General features: G+C 38.2%; 1 protein-coding gene across 4 annotated transcripts in view; it reads right to left on the reverse strand.

Annotated features, from left to right (window-relative positions):
• Nucleotides 1-23,678, reverse strand: part of NCAPD3 (non-SMC condensin II complex subunit D3) — a 72,480-nt gene that overhangs the window by 16,624 nt on the left and 32,178 nt on the right. For 3 of the 4 annotated variants that reach the window (XM_047877559.1, XM_047877557.1, XM_047877560.1), the window contains 11 exons: nucleotides 22,857-22,930; nucleotides 21,935-22,069; nucleotides 20,411-20,631; nucleotides 12,904-13,095; nucleotides 12,484-12,581; nucleotides 12,274-12,389; nucleotides 7,657-7,764; nucleotides 5,762-5,876; nucleotides 5,560-5,667; nucleotides 4,199-4,437; nucleotides 3,186-3,265 (listed from right to left, as the gene is read on the reverse strand). In XM_047877559.1, the coding sequence (XP_047733515.1) occupies nucleotides 3,186-3,265; nucleotides 4,199-4,437; nucleotides 5,560-5,667; nucleotides 5,762-5,876; nucleotides 7,657-7,764; nucleotides 12,274-12,389; nucleotides 12,484-12,581; nucleotides 12,904-13,095; nucleotides 20,411-20,631; nucleotides 21,935-22,069; nucleotides 22,857-22,930 (1,486 nt within the window). The remainder of the gene's footprint in view (nucleotides 1-3,185; nucleotides 3,266-4,198; nucleotides 4,438-5,559; nucleotides 5,668-5,761; nucleotides 5,877-7,656; nucleotides 7,765-12,273; nucleotides 12,390-12,483; nucleotides 12,582-12,903; nucleotides 13,096-20,410; nucleotides 20,632-21,934; nucleotides 22,070-22,856; nucleotides 22,931-23,678) is intronic. The other variant, XM_047877558.1, reaches the window with a different exon arrangement.

Raw genomic sequence — 23,678 nt, forward strand, 5'->3', positions numbered from 1 at the left:
CTTATATTCTAGCAGGTAGAGAGATGTTATACATACAAATATGCTGCCACAAGTGCTCTGAAGAAAAGGCTATTTGAGGAAGGTACAGGAAAGAGGGAATGGTGGGTTGGCTTCCTCTACCTGGTCCATGTAATAATACCTTTTCTACAGAGCCTTCTCTACAGAGGCTCTGGCTATCTATTTGCCCCTCAACTGCTTGGTAACCACTTCCTAGTTTTAGTTTTTTCCATTCCAGATCCCAGCATCACTGCTATGGTCTGAATATTGTGTCCCCCACCCCTGCCCCATTCCTATGTTGGAAACCTAGACCCTAAGGAAATGGTCTTAGGATGCTGGGCCTTTGGGGTTAGTGAATGAGATTAATGTCCTTATAAGAGAAGCCCCAGAAAGATCTCTCATCCCTTCTACCATGTGAAGATACAAACAGAAACTAGCTATCTGGAGGAGGACCTTCACCAGACCCCAACCGTGCTGGCGCCCTGGTCTCAGACTTCCAGCCTCCAAAAGGTGAGAAAGAAATTTTTGTTGTTATAAGCTACTAGGTCTGTGGTATTTTGTTGTAACTATCTGAATTGACCAAGACAATCTCTCAGAGCATCTTCAATGTCTACAGATGGGCTCATTTAACCCCTAACTTTCTGTTTTTCTGATTACATCGGCTCTAGTGACCCTTACGTCTATGCTCTGGGAAGCTACTCTGCAGCCCCATCCAGAACATGTCACTACACCTGGAACACCCACTTCTGAAGTCAGCTAATCTACCTCATGATCACATACACATATCCTTCCAGCTTTTTTTTTTAATTTTTTTTTTTTAACATTTATTTATTTTTGAGACAGAGAGAGACAGAGCATGAACGGGGGAGGGGCAGAGAGAGAGGAAGACACAGAATCGGAAGCAGGCTCCAGGCTCTGAGCCATCAGCCCAGAGCCTGACGCGGGGCTCGAACTCACGGACCGTGAGATCATGACCTGAGCTGAAGTCGGATGCTCAACCGACTGAGCCACCCAGGCGCCCCCTTCCAGCTTTCTGACCTCATCCCCATTCCTCTTGTTCCACAGCTTCACTAAGCCCTCTAGGTACTCACTTCCTCTCCTCCAAACCAAACAATCTGTCTTTACTTCCTTTTCTATCTCAATGGCCGTTATCTTAGTCATTCTCTTACCTTGAATCTCTCTGGCCGTCTTTTGCACTTCTGCAGCATTTGCCCAGTTAACCTCAAAACAAGCAGCCTGTAACCTTTCAATCTGTGAATGCTGTACCACAAGGACACCACCTTGTAGGCAGAGGGCAAAGTACATCAATACAATTTTGCAGCCTCCAAATTGTGGGTGTGTACGACCAATTAAAAATGTCATGCGAATTTGCTCATGCCAGAATCTTCAGGAAATCCTCCTGGGCCAGAAATAAATGCAACAGGCTCTGTCACAAGTCTCTTTGGAAGATCTGTATTAGTAGATACATATGGAAAAACTAATGTGTTTGATGTAAGCAGACTGGCCTGACCTAAAACTAGGGAAAGAGACTAATTTAAATTACAGTTAACAAAGGTAGTCATCAGCTTATCAAAGCTGAAAATCAGGACCCACATTTGAACAACTGTTTAAACACACCCACAATACAGGGATAAAATAGACTTAAAAAAGAAGTATCAAAATACTGTAAGAGGCACTGATAATTTTACTATGGTGTAATTACCTACCCGGTTTTCTAATTTCTTTCTGATTCAGACTCTGATCGCCTATACAACAGGTTCTGTGTATGTTACATACTGATCAATGCTCTTGTTAACATACATGCATAGGAGCTGAGAAAAGTAAGTAAACCCAAAAGTGCAAGTTAAACAACCAATCTTACCTCCCAGGCTCATCATGTGAAAACCTTCTCAACACTTCTAATTATGCCAGCTTCTGGGCTACACATTGTATAGAGAACGCCATGACAGCCAATCTTATGGTAGCAGAGTAAAGGTGAGAGGGCAATGCATTGCTATTTTGGTCCTTTCTCTCTCAATTATATACACAAAGAAAAAGTAATAGTCTTAGCTTTTTATTTCTGATTCTAGATAGCATTAATTGGAATGTTAACCTTCTACTAGTTTAGTATGTAAAATATTCCTTCTTGGAAAATTATACCCAAAGAAAACTGAACGGAAATTCTTCCATGGAACTCAGAGTAAATCATTGGTGACCATATTTAGAAGCAGAGGGACCCATTATTATAAGTTATTTATAGTTAATGAACTCTATAAAGACCTTTTCCCAACTGTGGCAGCTTTTGCCATGGCATTCAACATTCTATTTTCCAATTGCAGACTTGCTTTAAAAAGAATTATTCATGCAACATAATCAAGGTTAACTAATTCTGTGGGATCATTTCTCATCCCTTTGAAAATAAACCCTTAAAAAAATTATAGAATGATAGGAATTAACAAGTGAGAAAGCAATTCCCTTCCCTTCCAATTCCTTGGGAATTGATAGGGAAGCCTTGTAATTTGTATAATCTCATTTTACACTGTGTGATTGTCTTAATTCCTAGAATTTCTTCTTTATAATTTCTACACTTAAAAGAAAGCCTTAACTCCATCAAAACTGACATTTTATTGGCCTAGAAATCAACACAGTTAAGTCAACAGTTAATGGCTAAAATTCCATATAATTTACTATGACAAAGTCATATACTGCTGTTCATTACTCCTTTAGGGAAGAATAAACAATGTTAGCAAATGTAGTAATTTCTGAGATTATTTAATAGTCAATCTGGATGAGCGATTTATTTATTTTTTTATTTATGTGCAAAATAAAGCTTTGTTGGGGCACTAGGTGGCTCAGCTGCTTAAGTGTCTGACTCTTGATTTTGGCTCAGGTCATGATCTCGGGATCACAGATCATCCTCTGCGCTAACATGGAGCCTGCTTGGGATTGTCTCTCTCCCTTTCTCTCTGCTCCTCCTCCACTTGCATGTGCATGCTCTCTCTCTCTCTCTCTCTCTCTCTCAAAATAAATAAACATAAAAAAATAAAGCTTTGTTATATAGCTTAAAAATCTGCTAGTTTTCTGGCAACTGCCAAAAGCTCACTAAATCCTAAATAACTCAACTCTAAACCAATTTTAGAGAAAAGAGATCTAATATATACCAGAAATTTGGTAAATCGTTCAATCATCTGACATGTGAGGAAAGTTACCTGGCGATGTCCGGGTGTGAATCTATCAGAGTGCTAACAAAGCGAAAGAACAGAGAGCCCTTCCATTTCACAAATTCTTCCTGTACGAAGAGAAACCGGAATGTTTAAGGATGAGTTGTAATATACAAACTTTAAATGCATTCAGTTATAAAACCAACTGTTAACTTTCTTTTGTTTAACATCACACCTGTCAGCTACTCAGTCTGTCTGTGGCACATTAGCGCAATTTGTTAGCACTCACTTCCCAACCATCTTGAAAGCACATACATTTGTTAATCACGAAGAGAAGTGGAGGGATATGTGGGTAGAAGAGCATCATATCTACTCTATTAGGAAAATGACTCAAAGCACATGGCTTTAAAAGGGAGAGTGCCAATGGTGCCTTCGTCAGGTACCTAACCAACCACGTAAAAAAATAAGCCTACAGACCATACTAGAATAGATATACAACTTGGTTAAATGCCTTCTTTTTAAAGATCAAATATTTCCTTCCTCACTATAGGCTAAACATAGGTTCTCAATGGGAAGAAAAACATTGAATACTCTGTTCACTGAGAGTTCTGAGTTCACGAAGCTCTTTTGCCCACTAAAATGTCTCATTGGACTCTCAGAGCAACTCTGAAACAGCAGGGCAGATATGATCCTCACTTCACAAAAGAAGAAGTTACGTCTGAGAAGCACTGATTTGTTCAAACTCAAGAATGCCAGAACCGGAACTAGAACTACTGTCCACTGAGCGGGCTAATCCTTGCATGGAGTTTATTTGCAAACATGAAACTTCACTTTGGCTGATGGGATATCTGAACATACACCCAAAACAAGTATTAGGAAGTAACAATCTGTTTAAGAAGGCTATACAGAACAGTAGAATGATATTTTAAACCAGAGAACAGGCTGATTATTTTTCGATTCTATTAGAGAGCAGCACATTTCCTATACTACTCAAATATTCCTTGAAACCAGAAGAAATAGTGGAAGGAAAAAAAAATGACAGGCCCAATTCTAATACATACCTGCAAGAGATTGGTAAGCAAGATGAGTGTCTGCTTTCGGATGAATGGATTTGAATCCTTCAGGCACATGGAGATATTGGGAATGTACTTGTCCACCATGACGGTGTACCGGATACAAAGGTCGCACATCACAATGACAACATTGTTGCGAACGGCCACATCATCACACATCTCCAGCTCTCTCACAAGAGCTGGGATGCTCTTCTTTGCAAGATCCTCATGCTGTAAGCACAACTTACCTGTCACAGAAGATGAAGATGTCTTGACTTTAATAACTCTATGCCTAAATTTTCTCCAGATATATCTTGCTATGGATTTTACTTGATCAAAGTTAAAATATCATGTCAATAATCACAAACAAAACAAAATCAAAAACAAACCCATACTACTAAATATAAGGAGGTTCAAAATACCTAAAAATAATGTCCCCCCCCTCCACCCCCCGGCCCCTCCAGGGTTCCACGAGACATACACTAAGAGATGTTCCTTCACTGGAGTAAAACTATCCTCTTTTTAAAGTCAACATTTGAATTTGAGAGTTATCTACTTCCCTTCAAAATGACTAACAAAATCTAATAGCTAAAAAGTTTAGAATGAATTTGAAATCTGAGCTAGGCAAACAGGAAATAACCACCTCATTTTACTTCTCGTTCACAGTTAGGAGAAGGAAGGCTGTTGTTGAGTTTTGTTGGTTTGTATTTTTTTGTGACCTGGGGAATGTTTTGCTCTCATTCACAATTCTTAGATTTTTGAAAAATAACTGCTATTACAAAAAATTTCATAAATCCTATCCAGCATAAAATACATAGTTATACTTAAAAAAAAACTTAAAGTATAGCACAGAGGTCCATCTTTTCAAGATTAACAACAATTTGAGTCCATGGGGAAATGTTTAATAGCTCATCTACCAGTTCTGGTAAGTATCAGATAAACTATCTCCTTTTATGAACTGAACTGCAAATTTATTTTTTCATTCCCAGAAATCAATGTAGCGCCTGATTCTGATTAGTGTAGTGTCTTGATGAAGACTTTATGGTGCTGCATTATGAATATTAAAAAACAACCCACAGGACAGGTATAATTGTGATAAATTAACATAAAAAACAAAAGCTCCCTCCAGGGAATGCCTTGAGTCTGATCATCTAGGGTAGCTGCCAACTGAGGGCTCTCATTATCAGCACTCTGGTATGCCTCTGAACTGGGGGTTGCTATCAGAATTCCCTTCCAAATTCACAAGAGCTAGAATAAACACTAGCTCCGTGTATGTAACATATTTACTAAGGCTGGCTTATTTGAGACAAAAAGCTACCTATGGAACTAAACTGCACAAACAATACTTTCCCCACATTATTCTCACTTACCCAAGGTAATGATGGCATGTGCTCTGATCACGGAAGGCATGACAGAGCCTCTGACCTGGGAGAGTGGCTGAAACGCTGGGGCTTCACTGCAACCTGGAGGTGATGCTGCTACAAGGAAGGAAAAGAGGACTTATTTACAGTATCTCAGGGGCCAAGTCCGCCTTAAGATAGCACATGCAGAGGATAATTTCAAGTGTCTTACAATGATCCACATCAACAGAAGAAGCGAGGATGGACTGAATCAGAAGGAAGGCTCGCTTCTCCACTCTGGCTGGACAAAGCTGGGCTATATCTCCCAAGGTAAAAATGTACTTCACCTGAAAAAAGAATTGGTTTTGCAATATAATAAGGCAAAAGAAAAAATAACTCTAGCTAGATTAAAGACATGTCAATATTTTTTTGTTCCCCAAATTAAAACAACTATTTTTTTCATAAAAATAGTCACTGTGAAAACTTAGTCATTACTTGGTAAAATTCACTCTATCTTTTATGTCAATATATACAGTTAATATGTTTAATGACTACATAAGTACATTAAAAACTATGATGTTATCATAGTTTACTAGATTACTAATGAACATTTTCACTGTTTCTAATCCTTTGCTACTGTTTGCATTCCCTCTGAGGAACACTTTTGCACCTTTAAGTACTGTTCCACTTCCTTAGAAGTAATCTAGGGTTTAAAGGGCATAAAGTTGTTTTACATTTTAAAACATATTTCCAAAGGGTGTTCCTGATTGGTTTACTATTTAGACTCCTATCAAAAACTTGTAAGTGCTAGCTTCCTCACAGCTGCTTCTACTGTGTGTTTATTAAGAACATACAACTTGATAGTTAATAACACTGGTTTTAATTTATCCCAGAGAAGCATGGGTGAGGCTAAACAGTAAAATGTGAAAGGCTTAGAGTGAGGAAGCCAGTAAGTGTATGTATATTTAAAAAATCCTGAACATGTATCTCTTAGTGGATGAAAGGAATACTTGCATTATATTTAAAGAAGAGTGAAGTAAACAATATTATATAGGGCAAAACTTCTCCATATATATTTTGACTGAAAGGTAGATTTTGGTGACATATTTAACAGTTGAAAAGAAAAATCTTAGAAGGAAAAACTCTCTGGTCATGACAAGCATTCTTCTTAGTTTGGGCAGTAGCTGCTCAAATTAGAGGTGCAAGACCCTCTAGAAAGCTTGGGATGGGGCCATCCTACACGTCACAGCCCCCTGCACTGAAATGTGTGGATTCCTACTAATAACAGTTTTATTACTGAAGTGTTCACATTAGTGCCTCAGCACAACCGGTCTCTTGTCACAAATCTCAACATAGTCTTTGGTCTCAAGGTACAAATGTGAGGTGGCAAAGCAGGCAAGCACAGAGGAGAGGAACAGATGAGGAAAATGGCTAGTTCTGGTGAAATGATGGCTTATACTGAAGAGCATGAAGAAGCAGCTCATTATTTGCTTTACTGAGTGTCAGATGTTGGAGTCAGAATGACTGCAACATGTTTTGTGGACGGTCACTCACGTGAATCGGGAAATTGCACATTTACTGGCACACAGGACACTCTGGCACCAACAAAATTTCTAAAGCAGGGTGCCATGTCACCCAATCTTGTTGCTCCAATGTTATTTGTGTTTTTAGTTGTCAAATATTTCACTGTATTATAGGCATGGTTCAGAACAGCTCCACATGATTCCCTAGTTCTACAATCTGATATTCAAACAGCTTAGCAGACACATTAGAATTTAAAAACATATTGAACAAACAAACCAAAAGAACAAGGAGCACCCTCACTTTATTCTTTTCTTGCCCTATTATTTCATAATATGCCCTGTGTTTTCCCTAATGGATCAGGTACCTCACAGGCTCTAACTGGATGAAGTATATCCCATCAAGTTTTCCCCCAGATAATAAGAACATGAGAGAAAAATGATAGGTCGGTCACCAACACAGAAATTCTTCTTTTTAGAAGAGTAAGCTCTAGGCTAGAAAATCCTTTTCTTGCTAATAGTATTAAAAATACACATTAGAAAGTCATCTTTAGAAAATCCCAGCTGATATACAGGAAAACAATAGTTAAGAAAAGTAATTACTTACGAACAGGTCTTCATCCACATTCCCAGGGCCACTTTCCTTCAGAACTATGTTGGACAGAGACTGCACACAGGTGGAGAGGACATCCCCACACACCCGCTTCAGTAATTCCTGCAGCAAGTCAAAGGTAATCTCTGAAGGATCCCACACATCTACTAGACTGTCCATGAAACAATTGTCTCAGAAGAAACTCTATGGTCTTCAAAGGCATAAACCATAAGAAGCCTTATGAGAAGCCTCAGCCATCATGTTTTTGGATCTTTGCTCTTTTAGCAATCTGCCTATAAGGACTAAGCAGAATTTACAAAGAACAGTACATATATACAGCATACACACACACATATAGATGCCATAAATGTGTGTGTGTGTGTGTGTGTGTGTGTGTGTGTGTGTATGTAGATATCTTATCTTTCTACATGTGCCCTTTAAGAGCAAAAGGCAAATATCTGGGAAGATCTAGTGCCCTAACTGATAAGAGTTCTGTAATAGCAGTGCTGCTCCTTTAATAGAGAAAAACATCACAATTCGTCCAGTATGTGTGGATGGTGAAGTAACTACTATAGTAAATAGTATATTTTCTAAAGACATGGAATAAAAAAAAAACATTTGTTATCGTTTTGAAATGTATTCCTTAAAGACAAGTTTTCAGTGCTTTTTATTAGTTAAAATAACCTCAAGGGGTCACCACTGCTGGTACACAACACTTCTATGCTAAGCAAGGGAGCTGAATCACATTCTACAACTCTGACTACATTTCCAGTAGGAGGCCAGTCCAAAATACCCAGGTTGAACTAAGTGGCTCCAACCCAAGACTTCCATATTACCCTATGTTCACTTCTCTTTTAGGAATGATTATATTATTCCTAATAATTATATTACATATTATGTTGAAATCACCTGTTTCCATGTGTGTCTGCCCTATTATGCTGTGGGTGACTTAGGAAGACACTGTTTTATTTATTTTATTTTAGAGAAAGAACACGAGCAGGGGAGAGGGGTAGAGTGTGGAGAGAGAATCTCAAGCAGGTTCCACACTAAGGAGCTGGGGCCCAGCAGCACTATCGCAAAACAGTGTTCAATGTTTACCATTGCAGGAAACTTTCACTATGATCCAAATGTTTTTCAGTCTGACTTGGCCTAAAATGTTTCAAAATGATTGTCTTTATTACTTTTTAAAGAATTATTGCACTTAAGATTTTAATAGGTTGCACAGCCAGGGCAAGAGAGCTTCTGAAATCCATATGCTCTACCCTGGCAAGAAGACAAAGGTTAACTTATGTGAGGCCTCAAGCCTAGAACTGGGCTGGGTGGTTGGACTAGAAACTTTTGGAATAACAGAATCTGGAAGAGAACTGTAATGGTCATCTAATTCTGGGATTCTCTCCACACGGGATTCATATCAAGTTGTTCAGTTTTTCTGTGAACACCTCCAATGACCCAGGACATGTTTTGAGGCAAATCCCTCCTTTGTAGGCAGACCTCTGTATGGCTTTTCTTTGGTTGGCCAAAATTTGTCTCCTTGCAATTTCCAGTCATTGGTCCAAATCAGTTCTCTGTGATGCCAAATAAATTTAATTCTTCTTTCATTTTATGGTCCTTCCTGTATTTCAACTTAGCTAGGCAGCCTATCCCACATAGTTGTTCCCTTCTTGCTAAACACCCAGGACCTTTGGCTGTTCCTTATACAACCTGCTTTGTAATCACCTCATCAAATTGCTCTCCCATCAATATATTCAATTTTATCAACATTTCTCTATAGAGTTGCCACTGGAGTTAAATTAGAACATGCTGACTTAGGGGCACCCGGGTGGCTTAGTCAGTTAAGTATCTGACCCTTTTTTGGCTCAGGTTAAGATCTCACAGTTCATGAGTCTGAGCCCCATGTCAGGCTCCTCACTCACAGTGTGGGGCTTGCTTGGGATTCTCTGTCTCCCTCTCTCTGCCCCTCCACCACTTGAGCGTGCATGCTCTCTCTTTGTCTCAAAATAAACTTTTTTTTTTTAAAGAGCATATGACTTAGATTTTACCAGTATAAAGAGGACCATCACCCCTCTTACTGTAGACACTATTTCCATTAATACAGTCCAAGATCTCATAGATTTTGTTCAATAGCCACAAAACACTATTTTTTTTAAGTTTATTTATTTACTTTGAGAGAGAGAGAGAGAGAAAGCAGGGGAGGGGCAGAGAGAAGGAGAGACAGAATCTCATATAGGCTCCTTGCTGTCAGCGAGGAGTGTGACGTGGGGCTCGATCCCATGAACTGTGAGATCATGACCTGAGCTGAAATCAAGAGCCAGATGCTTAACTGATGGAGTCATCTAGGTGCCCCAGTCACAAAACACTATTAACTGGTACCAAGCTTATAGCAACAATGCCTCCAAACCTATGTCTTTTCATATACAGTGCTGTTGAGCTAGATCCTGATCATCTGTTCTTTGGGTAATTGTTTTTTGCAGTAAAATATAGAATGTTCATTTATAGAGAAAAGAAAATGAGAAGTATGTTTAGGGGAAACAACCAGGTCACACAGATTTAAAATATCCTAAGGTTCTGTGGGCGCCTGGGTGGCTCAGTCAGTTGAGCATCCCATTTGGGCTCAGGTCATGATCTTGTGGTTCGTGGATTCGAGTCACGCATCAGGCTTTGGGTTGACATCTTAGAGCCTGGAGGCTGCTTTGGATTCTGGGTCTCCCTCTTTCTCTACCCCTCTTTCACTCGTGCTCTGTCTCTGTCTCTCAAAAATAAGTAAACGTTAAAAAGGTGTTTAAAAAAATAAAATATCTTAAGATTCTGGAAAATCTCAGGGCCTTAGTCCAGTGTCTACTACCAAGGGAAGTGGTATTGCCAAAGCTACAATTGTGGCCTTTTTTCTAACATAGTAATAATCTCTCTCCAGTTCTCAATTTTTAAATTTTTTAAATGTTTATTTATTTTTGAGAGAGAGAGAAAGAGCACAAGTCAGGAAGGGGAAGAGAGAGGGGAAGACACAGAATCCAAGGCAGGCTCCAGGCTCTGAGCGGTCAGCAGAGCCCAACACGGGCCTTGAACTCACAAACCTTGAGGTCATGACCTGAGCCAAAGTCGGACACCTAACCAACTGAGCCACCCAGGCACCCCTCTAGTTCTCAATTTTTAAATGTTAAGATAACTCTGTCTTCCTCACAGACTCTAACAATGATGTAACTAACGACTATGGGCCATTAGTGAGTAAGCCAGTGGCTTCTGGCCCTGACTCCCCCCAAGTACTATAGATCACTCTTCCTCTAGCCAGTGCTGGTGAAGAAAAGACTGGGAAGACAATCAGAGGCCTTAGTTCTAGGCATGGCTCTGCCATTAATCAGATGTGTGCCACTGAGAAATGCGGGATGACTGTTTCATAATCTGCCATATAAATTTCTCCCCAGTTTTCCTATATCATTCTTTCTTTGTAACCACCTTTTTGCTTTGTTTTGACCTGTTTTCTGCTATTCAAATATGCTCCCTACTTAGGTAATGCTCCTTATTTAAAAGTTTTTCTTGGATCAAGAGATAAACGGCTAGAAAAATCAAACAAAACAAGCATCCCTTTCATCAGATGAGCCAAAAGGTACATGCCAGGAAAACACCAGACACCATTTACATGGAAAGAGCTGGGCATTTTTAGGTAAGTACATTTTAACCTGTTTTAAGTCCTAAGCAAAAAAAAGTTATAATATACTTTCTTATTATATCTGTTCCTACAAATAGAAGATGTAACTTATCAAGGAAGGACTCTCTTTAAGGAACTTATATAAGAAAAGGAAGCAAAGGAATGTAGCTGGGTAGCTCAGATGAAGCAAAGGTATTTTTATTCTGGGAAACTTAAATATATTCCAGCGATTATTTAAATTAACCTTTGACTTCTAAAATCATCATTTATCACCCGAGCCCTAAAATTTTTCATTATGATTAGCTTTGTCTAGGAGTATATTTCATGATAAAAATAGAATACATGGCAGTAAAATAATTTATTATTAAAACTGATATGGATACCTTTTTAGGGAGTCAAAGTAATGCTCTGTCTCACACAAAACCCTGGTTTGGATTTGTGTGTATGCATCTGTAGAGAACATCAGTTGTAGGCTCCGATAAAGCAAGAGGTGTTAGAGTAACTTAGCCTTCTAGTAACAGGACAGGTGTTTTCCAGGAGAATGACCTATCAAATGATCAGAAATCTTCTGATCTGGAGGGAACGCCCTGCCTAGGTGGAGAATCATTGGTTAAGCTTCTTGGATAAGGTAGAAGTGAAGGAGGAGGAGATACAAAGCTATCGTAAGCATCCAGGCTACAACTTGTTAAAAAATAGCTGCGCAGTTTTCATTAGAAAATATATGCCCAGAAGGCATGCCTTCCTAGAAGGCACTTGTACCCAGAACCAAGGTGGTGACTTCCTGAGGGAACCGTGTGTCATGAGTAGCCAAGATCTTCTCAGAGAATGTCAACTGCTTGTCACATAAATGTTTCCTTGTAGTATCAGCTGCTGGGGACTACCCATTTCTTATAGGTTCTCCACCGAGAACACTCCTCAAACTTCACAACAGAGTAACATGTCCAAGTACAGATAAACAACAAACATATCCAGGAGAATTTCTAGTGTACCTGTTCCTCCATTGGTGTCTCTGCAGATGCTCTACAGAGTCTTTGCAAAGTATCAACAGCTGAACTGATCAACTCTAGAGACCACTGGAATCCATTCAGCTTACACTTGACCACATCTAAAAAGAAATTAAAACCCTCAAAATTTAACTGCTTAAAATATATTTAAAGTGAGAGGCAAAGCTTTTTCAAGATTCCCCAATACACACTCACCAGTCACCTTGTCCCGCGTGCTCTTAGGAAGATGCTTTGCGATATGCCCAATAACACATAAAATATGTCCTAAGGTGTTTGGATTGGGATTCTGTTGACTAGGAAAAGGGCATAAGGAATATCAACATACAAAAAAACACTGCCACCAACAAAATACTCTCTGGATTGTTAACACTGGAGGAATGTAAGGAAGCATGGTTTAGGAGTCAAGTTGTAGGAGCATTAAGGCACTTAATTTACTTGGACAAAGGGTAAAACTGAAAGCTTAAAACTGATTCATATTTTTCATGTTTGTTTTTATGCCAGAATTTAAAGACCTGCGTATACAAACAGTTAGGAAACGCCCACTTCCTTAAGGCATGAGCTTTGTTTCCAAGAATCTTTAGTGTCTATCAACAACTATATTACAAGCATGCAAACCTGCTGATTTTCTCCCAGGACTCTATTATTTTGGTATAGTCCAGCTTGGGTGATGAGCAAGCAATCTTGGAAAGCAGCATCCAGGCTGGTGCAGAATGTTCTGTGCCAGTGTAGGATATCACATTGTTTATAAAACTGGATGAGAATTTCTCTTTCTTGGACCAGATATGAAAAGCCTTATTTAAATAGCGGCTGGAAAAAAGATGGGAAAGCAGAATTGTAACTGTAAATATACAAAACTGTTCAGAACAGCCCTCAGTGAAAGGTTATCAACTTCTGCTGCTCCAGGACTCCCCTGGCACATGGAAGTCAATGCAGAAGTTCCTGGCTAGTGACATATTTGATAACAAATCAGGTATCTTTAAAATTTTTATTACACAGAATAAGATACATTTATTTCTCCCCTTCTAAAGTATTTCTTTTTAAAGCAAAGAATAAAATTTCATAATTCACTTGAGACCCTTCTTATCCTCATTCCCTCCCAAATTTCTATACAAACATTAAGGGATAGGTTACAATAACAAATAACATCCACAGTTTATACGGTTTTAGTGACAAAAAAAAATGTAGACACTGTTGTTTTTTGAATGGAAGGAATGGATAGAAATGGCACCCTAGCATTTAAATATGGTGATATTAAACAAGCTAAATTTTGCCATGACCCACCAATACCATTCAGAAATACATATTTCAAACACTTTAAAAGTAAAACAAAAAAAAATACTTCTGGTATATTAAAGTGCTTGTGTTATGTCACTTGTTGTTTTAAGTAATTTATTTGACTTCCTCCCACAGCACTGGATGAGAAAACATTACCCATGGCACAAATGCAGTGTTATATATCTAAGTAAAGTGAAAAATACACTTCTTCCCACAATTAATTTTCCTTAGACTGCTAGGAACACACATGTGATCACACATGCGCGTGCACACACGCTCACACACACCCCAAGACTTTCTCATTAAATGAAAAAAAGAAAAAAAGGAATTCTAAAAGCATCAGAAGGCAACTGTAACAAAATAAACACATCTATATACAATAAGCATGCCCATATAAATTTTTTTAATAAATTATCTATTGTTAAAAAATCTGTCTATAAACATCTAGAGTTTTACTGCAGGTAACTCATAACTCATATACAATTATGGTCCAAAAACAACACATGGAATCAGTAAATATTTTAAAATTTATTAAAAAGAATCACACAAAATATTAAGTAATGTTTACTATAAGACATGAATAGAACGGGGAAAAATTCTCTGAACTTCCAGTTGAAACCTCAAATTTGGCTCTTAGGACAACTCACACCCTTCCACATGAGTTGAACAGTTTCCAAAGCCTCCCTCATTTAGCTTACCCCTCAATTAGCCCCATTGTTGATCATAAGCCACTCCCTACCAAGTCAGAATGTTTTCAATAGAGAGCAACCTGTGTCTTTTGTACAGCACCACTGACCTCTATCCTAGTATCAAAATCAATCCACTATCTTTAGTCTCCATTTTCCATCACCTCTACTAGACATTATTGACCATTCTCTCTGCCCTTGTACTCTGGTCTACTTATTGGATCTCTGTTCTTTTCCCTTCACTAATTCCTTTTTTCAAATCACTCTTATGGCTGATTTTGAAAAGTTCTATTCTTAGTCCTCTTCTCTTATCTACAACTGAACGCTGGGTGATCTCATCCATTACCAAAAGCTCTCCACTCAGACATGTCAAAGCATTGCAAGCACACATTTAAATTGGGCTCCATCTCCTGCCTCTCCTTTCCATACCTCAGTCAACAGTAATCCCATTGACCAGTTATTTTGGATAACCTCATGGAGCCTTCAGGCCTCTAAACCTTTGCATTGTTATTTTCTGTCTGGAAACTCTATTATGGCTGCCTGGTTAATTTCTATTTATTCTACTTCTGGGAATAATTCACCTCTTGCCACCATTAATAGCTAAAACAAGGAAAAAGATTAACAAACAAAAACAGACAAAAAACTACCAAACTGCTCTATGCCCTCCCTCTTTCCTTCTAAAAGTCTACCAAAACTGAATTTATTTTGTCTCTTTCCACTAGACTGTGAGCAACCTGAGTAGAGGAAGTACATTGATCTCTTTCAACCCTCAAATCAAACCTTTACCACCTCTGTACTTCCCCTTGTTAAACATTTTTAAATATACCCCATTCTCTTCATGCCCACTGCCTTATCCTTGATGCAGGCCCTCATCACCTTTAATTTAAATCACTTCAGTGGTAGCCTGTTTTCTTAGATTCTAGTCAGCTCCTGGTCACCCAACATAAGCACCTTTGCTACCCTTCCTGTGAAACTGAATAGAGGAAACCTCATTGGCAGTGGAGCTGGGAGGCCAGCATGGTGAGCTCTCATGCCTACCACTGGTCATCAACTGCAAACCCAACAGGAAGGGATAGGACTCCCATACCCAAGAGGAACAAACAAGCTGCCCTTTACTACTCCAGCAAGAGGAAGGATTTCTTCTTGTCCAGCAACAGCCCAGCCAATGAGAGTCTGTCACAACTCTGCCATTGAGAAACCATCGCCACCTTGAACTCTCACTTTCTTTCAATGGACTTTTCTTCAAAGCAGCCCCTCCCAACTTTCTCTTTTTTTTTTTTTTTTTTAATTTTTTTTTTTTTTTTAACGTTTATTTATTTTTAAGACAGAGAGAGACAGAGCATGAACGGGGGAGGATCAGAGAGAGAGGGAGACACAGATTCTGAAACAGGCTCCAGGCTCTGAGCAGTCGGCACAGAGCCCAACGCGGGGCTCGAACTCACGGACCGCGAGATCATGACCTGAGCCGAAGTCGGCCGCTTAACCGACTGAGCCACCCAGGCGCCCCTGTCTTTTTTAAGAAGAACAGTTCTTTCCTTTGATTTCCAGATTTTCTTGTGGTTTGTCACAGTGTGCTTGTTTCCAATTGCAATTCTGTGCTACTTCCATATAAACCCATTTTGCTGGTAAAATAACTGGGTGTTTTATTTTGAAGATTAACACTTCCTAAAACATAAAACCCTGTATTACCCATCCACTTCATATTCACCAGCAGCCTCCCCCTGCCCACTCTGTTTTCTCTAAAGTCAAACTTCTCAGAATGCTATGTTACAACTCTGCAGTATCTGGGCTCTGCTTAACTTCTCCAGTTTCATTTTATATCCAGGCAGCCCCATTTCCCCAGCAGTGAAATCCTCTGGCTCCTGAACAGTGCACACTGTTTATGCTTCTATGGCTTTGCACCAGCTGTTTCTTTTACATGGACATACCCTTTTGCCCCCTTATGAAACTTCAAGATTCAAATTCAAAATTCATCTGTTCTGTGAAGTCTCTTTTCCTGAACATTCGCTGATGTTTCTAGTTACTTTCTGTTTATCAAAGAACAAGTCACAAATTTTGTTTACAAATGTTTATAGAACTCTATTCTGCTAGCTCTCACATTTCTTAATACTCCTTTTTGAAAAATTCATTCCCAAGTTCAGTGGCTCTCATACTTTTTCATTTATGGGTGCTTTTTTTTCTTTTTCTGGGCACTTTTGAACTCAAAGCCTACAGACCACCTTGAAGAGCTTTGGTTTTGTGGGCCATCATATCTATCAATATTTGTTGTGCCAAAATTAAAACTGAGAAATTTAAAAATATTTATCTATTAATCTAAAAATAATAATAAGCCAATTACATGTTAACATAGATGCACTGCTTTACAAAAAAAAGTTAACAATCTTTCTCAAAACAAAATAAACTTGGTGAAAAGAGTGTCATTGCTCTATACTTTCGTAAATCTATTTAAAGTCTGGCTTAAATAGAAGACAGGTGGATTACTGCAACTGCTTCTGCATTCAATTTGCTTCAATATCATCATATGGTTCTGGAAAACTGTACTGTACTTCTGTGAAAGAATAAAAGTGAAAAATGGCATATATCACCTTAATATTATGATCAAAACAGTCTGAGCTCATGAATCCATCCATTACACTTTGAGAATTTGTACCATAGCTCATTTTCTATAATGGCTATTCCAAAACTTCTTTACACTTAAGACCCTAATTCTATACTCTCCTTCCTAACTTTGGGCAAATATTTTTTTTTTCCTTGTGTTAAAACAGATAATAGAGTTTTTACCATTTTAACCATTTTCAGATGTACAGTTCAGTGGTGTTAAGCACATTCACACTGTTGTGCAATTATCCATCTCCAGAACTCTGTTATCACCTCATACTGAAACTCTGTACCCATTTAACAGTAACTCCCCATTGCCTTCTCCAAAGCCCCTGATAAGCACCTTTCTACTTTTTGTCTTTAAGCATTTGACTATTCTATATATCTCAAATAAGTGGAATCATCATTAATTGTCCTTTTGTATTAGGCCCATTTCACTCAGCATGTTTTAAAGGTACATCCATAGTGTAGCATGCATCAGCATTGTTACTTTTTTAGACTGAAAAATATCCTGTTGTATGCATATACCACATTTTGTTTGTCCTTTCACTCATCCATGGACAGCTGGGGTATTTCCACCTTTCTGGCTACTGTGTACAATGCTCTGACACTGCTGTACTGAGTAAATATTCTATTACTGTACTGAGAAGAGAAGGCGAGGAAGCTCTAGCGTTCATATGATTTCCTCCTTTGTACTTTTCTTGTATTTTTTTTTTCAATGTTTATTTTTGAGAGAGGGACAGAGTGCAAGCGGGGGAGGGGCAGAGAGAGGGACACAGAATCTGAAGCAGGCTCCAGGCTCCTAGCTGTCACCTCAGAGCCCGATGTGGGGCTCTGACTCACAAACTGTGGGATCATGACCTGAGCTAAGTCGGACACTCAACTGACTGAGCCACCCAGGTGCTCCCCTTCCTGTATTTTTTTGTTTCCTTTTATTTCTGAAGTTCTCTCCTTCTACCTTATAAAGTGAGTCCTTTCATATAATATTGTTCTTTTCCAGAAACTCCACTAAGTATTCCTTTCATTCATCCTCAGTATTTTCTATCTCCCCCTTTCCTTCTGACTTCAAATATATATAAGCACATTCCCTTATGTGAAAATAAAAAACAAGGCCTGTGAAGGAAACTATGGCACATCTTAATTGCAGGTAAGCTAAAGACCTAAACATAAAAGGAAGAAAGAAAAAAACAAACAAACTTCTAGACTATATGGGAGAATATATGACCCTGAGGTAGGAAAAGAACTTCTCTAAAAAATATATTAACCATAAGGAAAACCACTGACAAAATGAACTCATCAAAAGATACCATCAGGAGAGTAAAAAGGCAAATCATGAGGTAGAAAAGGACATTTGCAATACATATAACAATGGCTTGTCTACAGAATATATAGTGAACACTTTCAGATAAACAAGCAAAAGAGTGACAGTCTAAAAGGAAGGCCAGTGGGGCACCTGGGTGGCTCAGTCAGTTAAGCGTCTGACTTCAGCTCAGGTCATGATCTCACAGTCCGTGAGTTCGAGCCCCATGTCAGGCTCTGTGCTGCCAGCTCAGAGCCTGGAGCCTGCTTCGGATTCTGTGTCTCCCTCTCTCTCTGCCCCTCCCCTGCTCATGCTCTGTCTCAAAAATAAATAAAAACATTAAAAAAATAAAAATAAAAAAATAAAAGGAAGGCTAGAGACCTGAGTAGGTAATTCATAAATGTGAACATTATAAATCCCACACCTACTAGAATGCAATGTAAATTGGTATGACCCCTCTGGAAAACTTTCTCGCAGTATCCATTAGAGGTGCCTAAAAATGTACTTAATAACACTGTTCCTGGGTATATACCCAACAGAAATGCATGTACCTGTGTATCAACAGATGTGTACAGGAATATCCATAGCAGCATTATATATAATATTTTAAAAATTGAAATAACTCAATTATCTATCAACAGAATGGATAATTATGTTTTATTCACAAAATCATACACACACACACACAACTGCAATGAAAGTGAATATGCTATAGCTACACACGATAACGTGAATGAGCCTTCTATTGCTTTGAGTATTAGGAGTCAGATACACAAAGAATATATACCACATAATTCCATTTATATAAAGTCGTAGAACAGAGGAAACTAATCACAGCAGTGGTTACCTTTGACAAGGGAAGGACAGTGATGGGAAGGAGCGTGAGGGTATTACTTGGGCTTAGCAATGTTCTATTTCTTGACCTGGGAGGTAGTTACATGGGTATATTTTCTTTTTTATACTTACTGACCTATGTACTGACCTACTATACTTTTCTATGCATGTTATATTCCAGTATAAAAGTTTTATAAAAATAAAAATAAACGAAATAAACCCCCAACAGCATCTCATGAGCTATATATATAGTAGGCCTCTCCTGCTTTTTTGTGAAGAATGGCTACTACTTTTTATGCTGAATTTTAATATGTTGGGGTTGCTTACTGAGATGTCCCTAAGAAAATCAAAAAAGTAAGTGATTCTATTGCTAGCTAAATTCTCCTCTCTTCTAAGAATTTCAGCCAAGCATATAGCTGGTACTGAGAAAATATTTAATGAATGAATATGCTTTCAGTCATAGTGTTTTAATACAAAAAGGGACCTGAAGAGATCATGTAATCCAACTGGCTGCTCTTACAAATGGGAAAACCAACGTTCAGAGAGTTTAGGTGATTTTTGCCAGGATCACAGAACAGTATTGTATGATCAAAAAAATCTATTATGTTTCTATTGTATGATAATTCCTCCATAACTACATGTAAATAAATAGGAAAGTGTTTCCTACATGATAAAAAAAAGGAAAAAATAGTCAAACTGATTGTAAGATTACTGCAATATAGATTAAAATACACCGTTATAGGTGCTAACTCCTCATTACAGTGTTCACTGTATAGTGTACACTCGGCAAATGTTATCTAACGGGAAAGAATACTGCAGTGGTATTAAGTCAACTAATCCAATAAAATGTCAGAAGTTTAATTTCTAAGAACTAAGAAGTCATCTTTCATAAAAACTAGTATTATGGAAAGTTAATATTAATACATCATATCCATCAGTGCTTTCTGCTATATATTAAGACATCAATTAAAACTAAAATCACTCAGAGAAAAGCAAAGGAGGAGATCAAAGGCTTCACAGAAAATTGTCCTCATGAAAATGCTAGATTTGAATTGGGTCAAAAAAAAAAAAAAGACCAAAATTGAGTCTTCACATATATTAAGTAATTTGGAAAGCTGATTTTCCAAGATCAATACAGAAATATTTTTTAAAAAATGTTTATTTTTTTATTTTGAGAGAGGGTCAGAGAGTGTGCACATGTGCAAGAGGAGGAAGGGCAGACAGAGGGAGAGAATCCTAAGCAGGCCCTGCACTGTCAGCACAGAATCCTATGCAGGGCTCAATCCCATGACCATGAGATCATGACCTCAGCCAAAATTAAGAGTCATATACTAAACTCACTGAGCCACCCAGGTACCCCTAATACAGAAATTTTAATAACAACTTTTATGGCTTTCTATAAGGAAAACAAATCACACAATTAACATACCTCAGTTCCTGGTTTTCTGTACTAAGGAGAGTAAGAAGTGCCCAAGCCAGTACCTGGCTGTTGTCTCCAGTATGGAATTTATTATAATGCTTAATGTTCTGCAACAGGAGCTGGTCAAGGCATTCCAGAGCCTTTTCCTGCACAGTGCTCTCACAGTCCATCACAGCTGGAATGATCCCTGTTAGCCAGGCTTTCTGTATCTGGACACATCCAGGCTGGGCCTTAGGAATTAAACATCATGAAATCATAAAGAAGTCTGATGCTAGCAGAAGTCTAAACATGTATCAGTGAGGCTGTGGTCAATGTTTTGAGACTTGTGTGTGGTCACACACACAAGTACAAATAAACAAGTGAAAAAAAAATCAACACTTGAAATATATATTAAAACAAAGTTCAATCTCCAGTTACTGTATATCAGTGAATACTGAAATTTTAAACTTAGTCATTACTGTATTATTACAGTAAATCAGCACTTTTTGGTAATTAAATTATTTTTCTTAATATTTATTTATTTTTGAGAGAGACAGAGTGAGTGAGCAAGAGCCAGGGAGGGGCAGAGAGGAAAGGAGACACAGAATCCGAAGCAGGCTCCAGGCTCTGAGCTGTTAGCACAGAGCCGGACGCAGGGCTCAAACTCATTAACGGTGAGACCATGACCCGAGCCAAAGTCAGACGCTGAACCAACTGAGCCACCCAGGTGCCCTGATAATTTAAGATCAAGAGCAAATAAAAAATATTTATCCCAAAGAGAAATTAAAATAGATGCTGACAGAGGAAGTCAAAGTATGCATTGTTTAATGCTTTCTATCACAAAATAAAGAAATAAACAGGCTTTAAAAATTCTTCAAAAGCTCATTATTTGGCAGACGCAAATTATATATTGGATTAGTGGATCTGCTATTTTGACAGTATCATCTAATAGGTCTTAATGTTCAAAAATTAATCTAGGCCTCTGGCCTAACCAAATCTATTTTACCACTCATATTTCTATGTGAGATTTAAGCTGAAGTCAAGAAAAGGCTAATCACTAGCATTCTCTAGCATGAGTCCATAATTATATTAACATGAGACATAATCATATGTAATTGAAACATACCTCTTCTCTTCCACTGTATAGTCCTTCAGTAGACCTGGTAGAATTTCCAATAGTCAATTTAATATTTTGCAAGAGGCAATTATTAGGCTGAATTATCTATCTATCTATTTATTTATTTATTTACTTATTTATTTAGTGTGTGTGTGTGTGTGTGTGAGAGAGAGAGAGAGAGAGAGAGAGAGAGAGAAAGAGAGAAAGTTACACATGTGTGAGAAGGAGGAGGGGTGAACAGGGGGCAGTGTAGATGGAGAGGGAGAGAGAAACTTAAGCAAGCTCCACTGGGCATGGAGCCTAGACACAGGGCTCGAACTCATGACCCTGAGATCATGACCTGAGCCAAAATCAAGAATCGGGCACTTAACCAACTGAGCCCCCCAGGCACCCTGTATGCTGAATTATTTTTAATGTAAAAACACACTGTCTCTCACCATGAGAAGTTCAGTAAGAGACTGTAAGGCCTGCTTTCGGACAGACACTGCAGGGTCCCGACACTGGTCCTGCAGAAGCAATAGCTCTTCTTTCATACCCAAGATGTCACAGTGTTTCAAAATACTCACTAATACCTAGAAGAAGCATATGTAACATGAATTATGTATAGAAAAAAGACTTATGTATAGAAAAAAGACACACTGTAGACAAAAATAAGACTTAAGTCTGTGGTTCTTAACATTTCTGAGTTACAGATCCATCCCTCCACCCAGTAACATCCCACCTTTTCAGAATCTGATGAAAGCTCAGGCCTCTCTCTGGAGAAAGTCTGAATACATTTATATAAACAAGTATTTACAAACCATTTTGGGGGTTACATGCACCCTATTAAAATTCATTCATGGTCCCCAGATTAAGAATCCCTATTCTAAAATGAGAAATTAAGAATATAAATATGTAATTCTTTTAAAAATTTGTGTATTAAAAAAATTTTTTTAATGTTTATTTTTGAGAGAGAGGGAGAGAGACAGAGCACAAGTGTGGGAGGGCCATAGAGAGAGAGGGAAACACAGAATCCGAAACAGGCTCCAGGCTCTGACCTGTCAGCACAGAGCCTGTCCCAGGGCCTGAACTCACAAACCGCAAGATCACGACCTGAACCAGTCGGATGCTTAACCAACTGAGCCATCCAGGTGCCCCAAAATATGCAATTCTTAAAGTCAACAACCCAGCAGGAATTTTAAAAACAGATAAACCTTTTAGTTCATCTCTGTAATTTATACATACAATGGGATCAAAATGAACAAATGTTAGGTGAAAAACAAGTTAAATAATGAGCATGGCAAAATTTTTATGAAATATTTCCAGATTTTTAGTGCTTGAAAAAAGAGCACATTCAAGAATACCTAGAAAAACTCACACCTGGAGTGCAGACTTCCGGACATTGGTTTTCTCATCCCTGATTCTCTTTTTCAGCATTCCCATGACACATCTCACTGTTGAGGAAATGCCAAAGAATCATTATACAGTCTGAGAAAAACTATATTTATAGCATCTAACATCTCACCACACAGTTCTGAGAAAATACTCTAAAAAACTGACTAATTAGCTTGTTTTAAATCCTGAGAAATCTGAGTATGAAATAATGTAGAAAAAAAAAGAAAAGTCAAATAATTAGGTATTCACAATAATGCAAAGGGCATGGTATTATAATTTTAAAAGGGCACAAATTCTGAAATATTAAAAATTCAATTTTAAATCCTGGCTCTTACATCTAAAATTTTGAATGAATTATTTGGCTCTTCTATTTTATTTAGCTACAAAAAAGGAATATCCAAATCATAATTTTTTTTTAAGACTAAAGATAAATAGCAGCTTTAAAACTTTTTTTTTTTAATCTTTATTTATTTTTGAGAGAGAAACAGTGTGAGCAGAGAGGAACAGAGAGAAAGGGGGACACAGAATCCGAAGCAGTCTCCAGGCTCTGAGCTGTCAGCACAGAGACCAACAGGGGCTCAAACTCACGAACCGTGAGATCATGACATACATGAGCCCAAGTGGGACGCTCAACCAACTGAGCCACCCAGGTGCCCCTAAAACTTTTTGATCACAGGCCCCTTTACACTGCTAAAAAATCACTGAAGACTTCTAAGGGCTTTTTTGGTAAAAATCTCCAGTAAAGAGATTTAATAGTTCATTTTAAAAAAGGAAGATATGCCACTATGCACAGTATATTTTTAAATA

Source organism: Prionailurus viverrinus, chromosome D1 (assembly GCF_022837055.1).
Source record: "Prionailurus viverrinus isolate Anna chromosome D1, UM_Priviv_1.0, whole genome shotgun sequence".
In the NCBI taxonomy this organism is placed as follows: domain Eukaryota; kingdom Metazoa; phylum Chordata; class Mammalia; order Carnivora; family Felidae; genus Prionailurus; species Prionailurus viverrinus.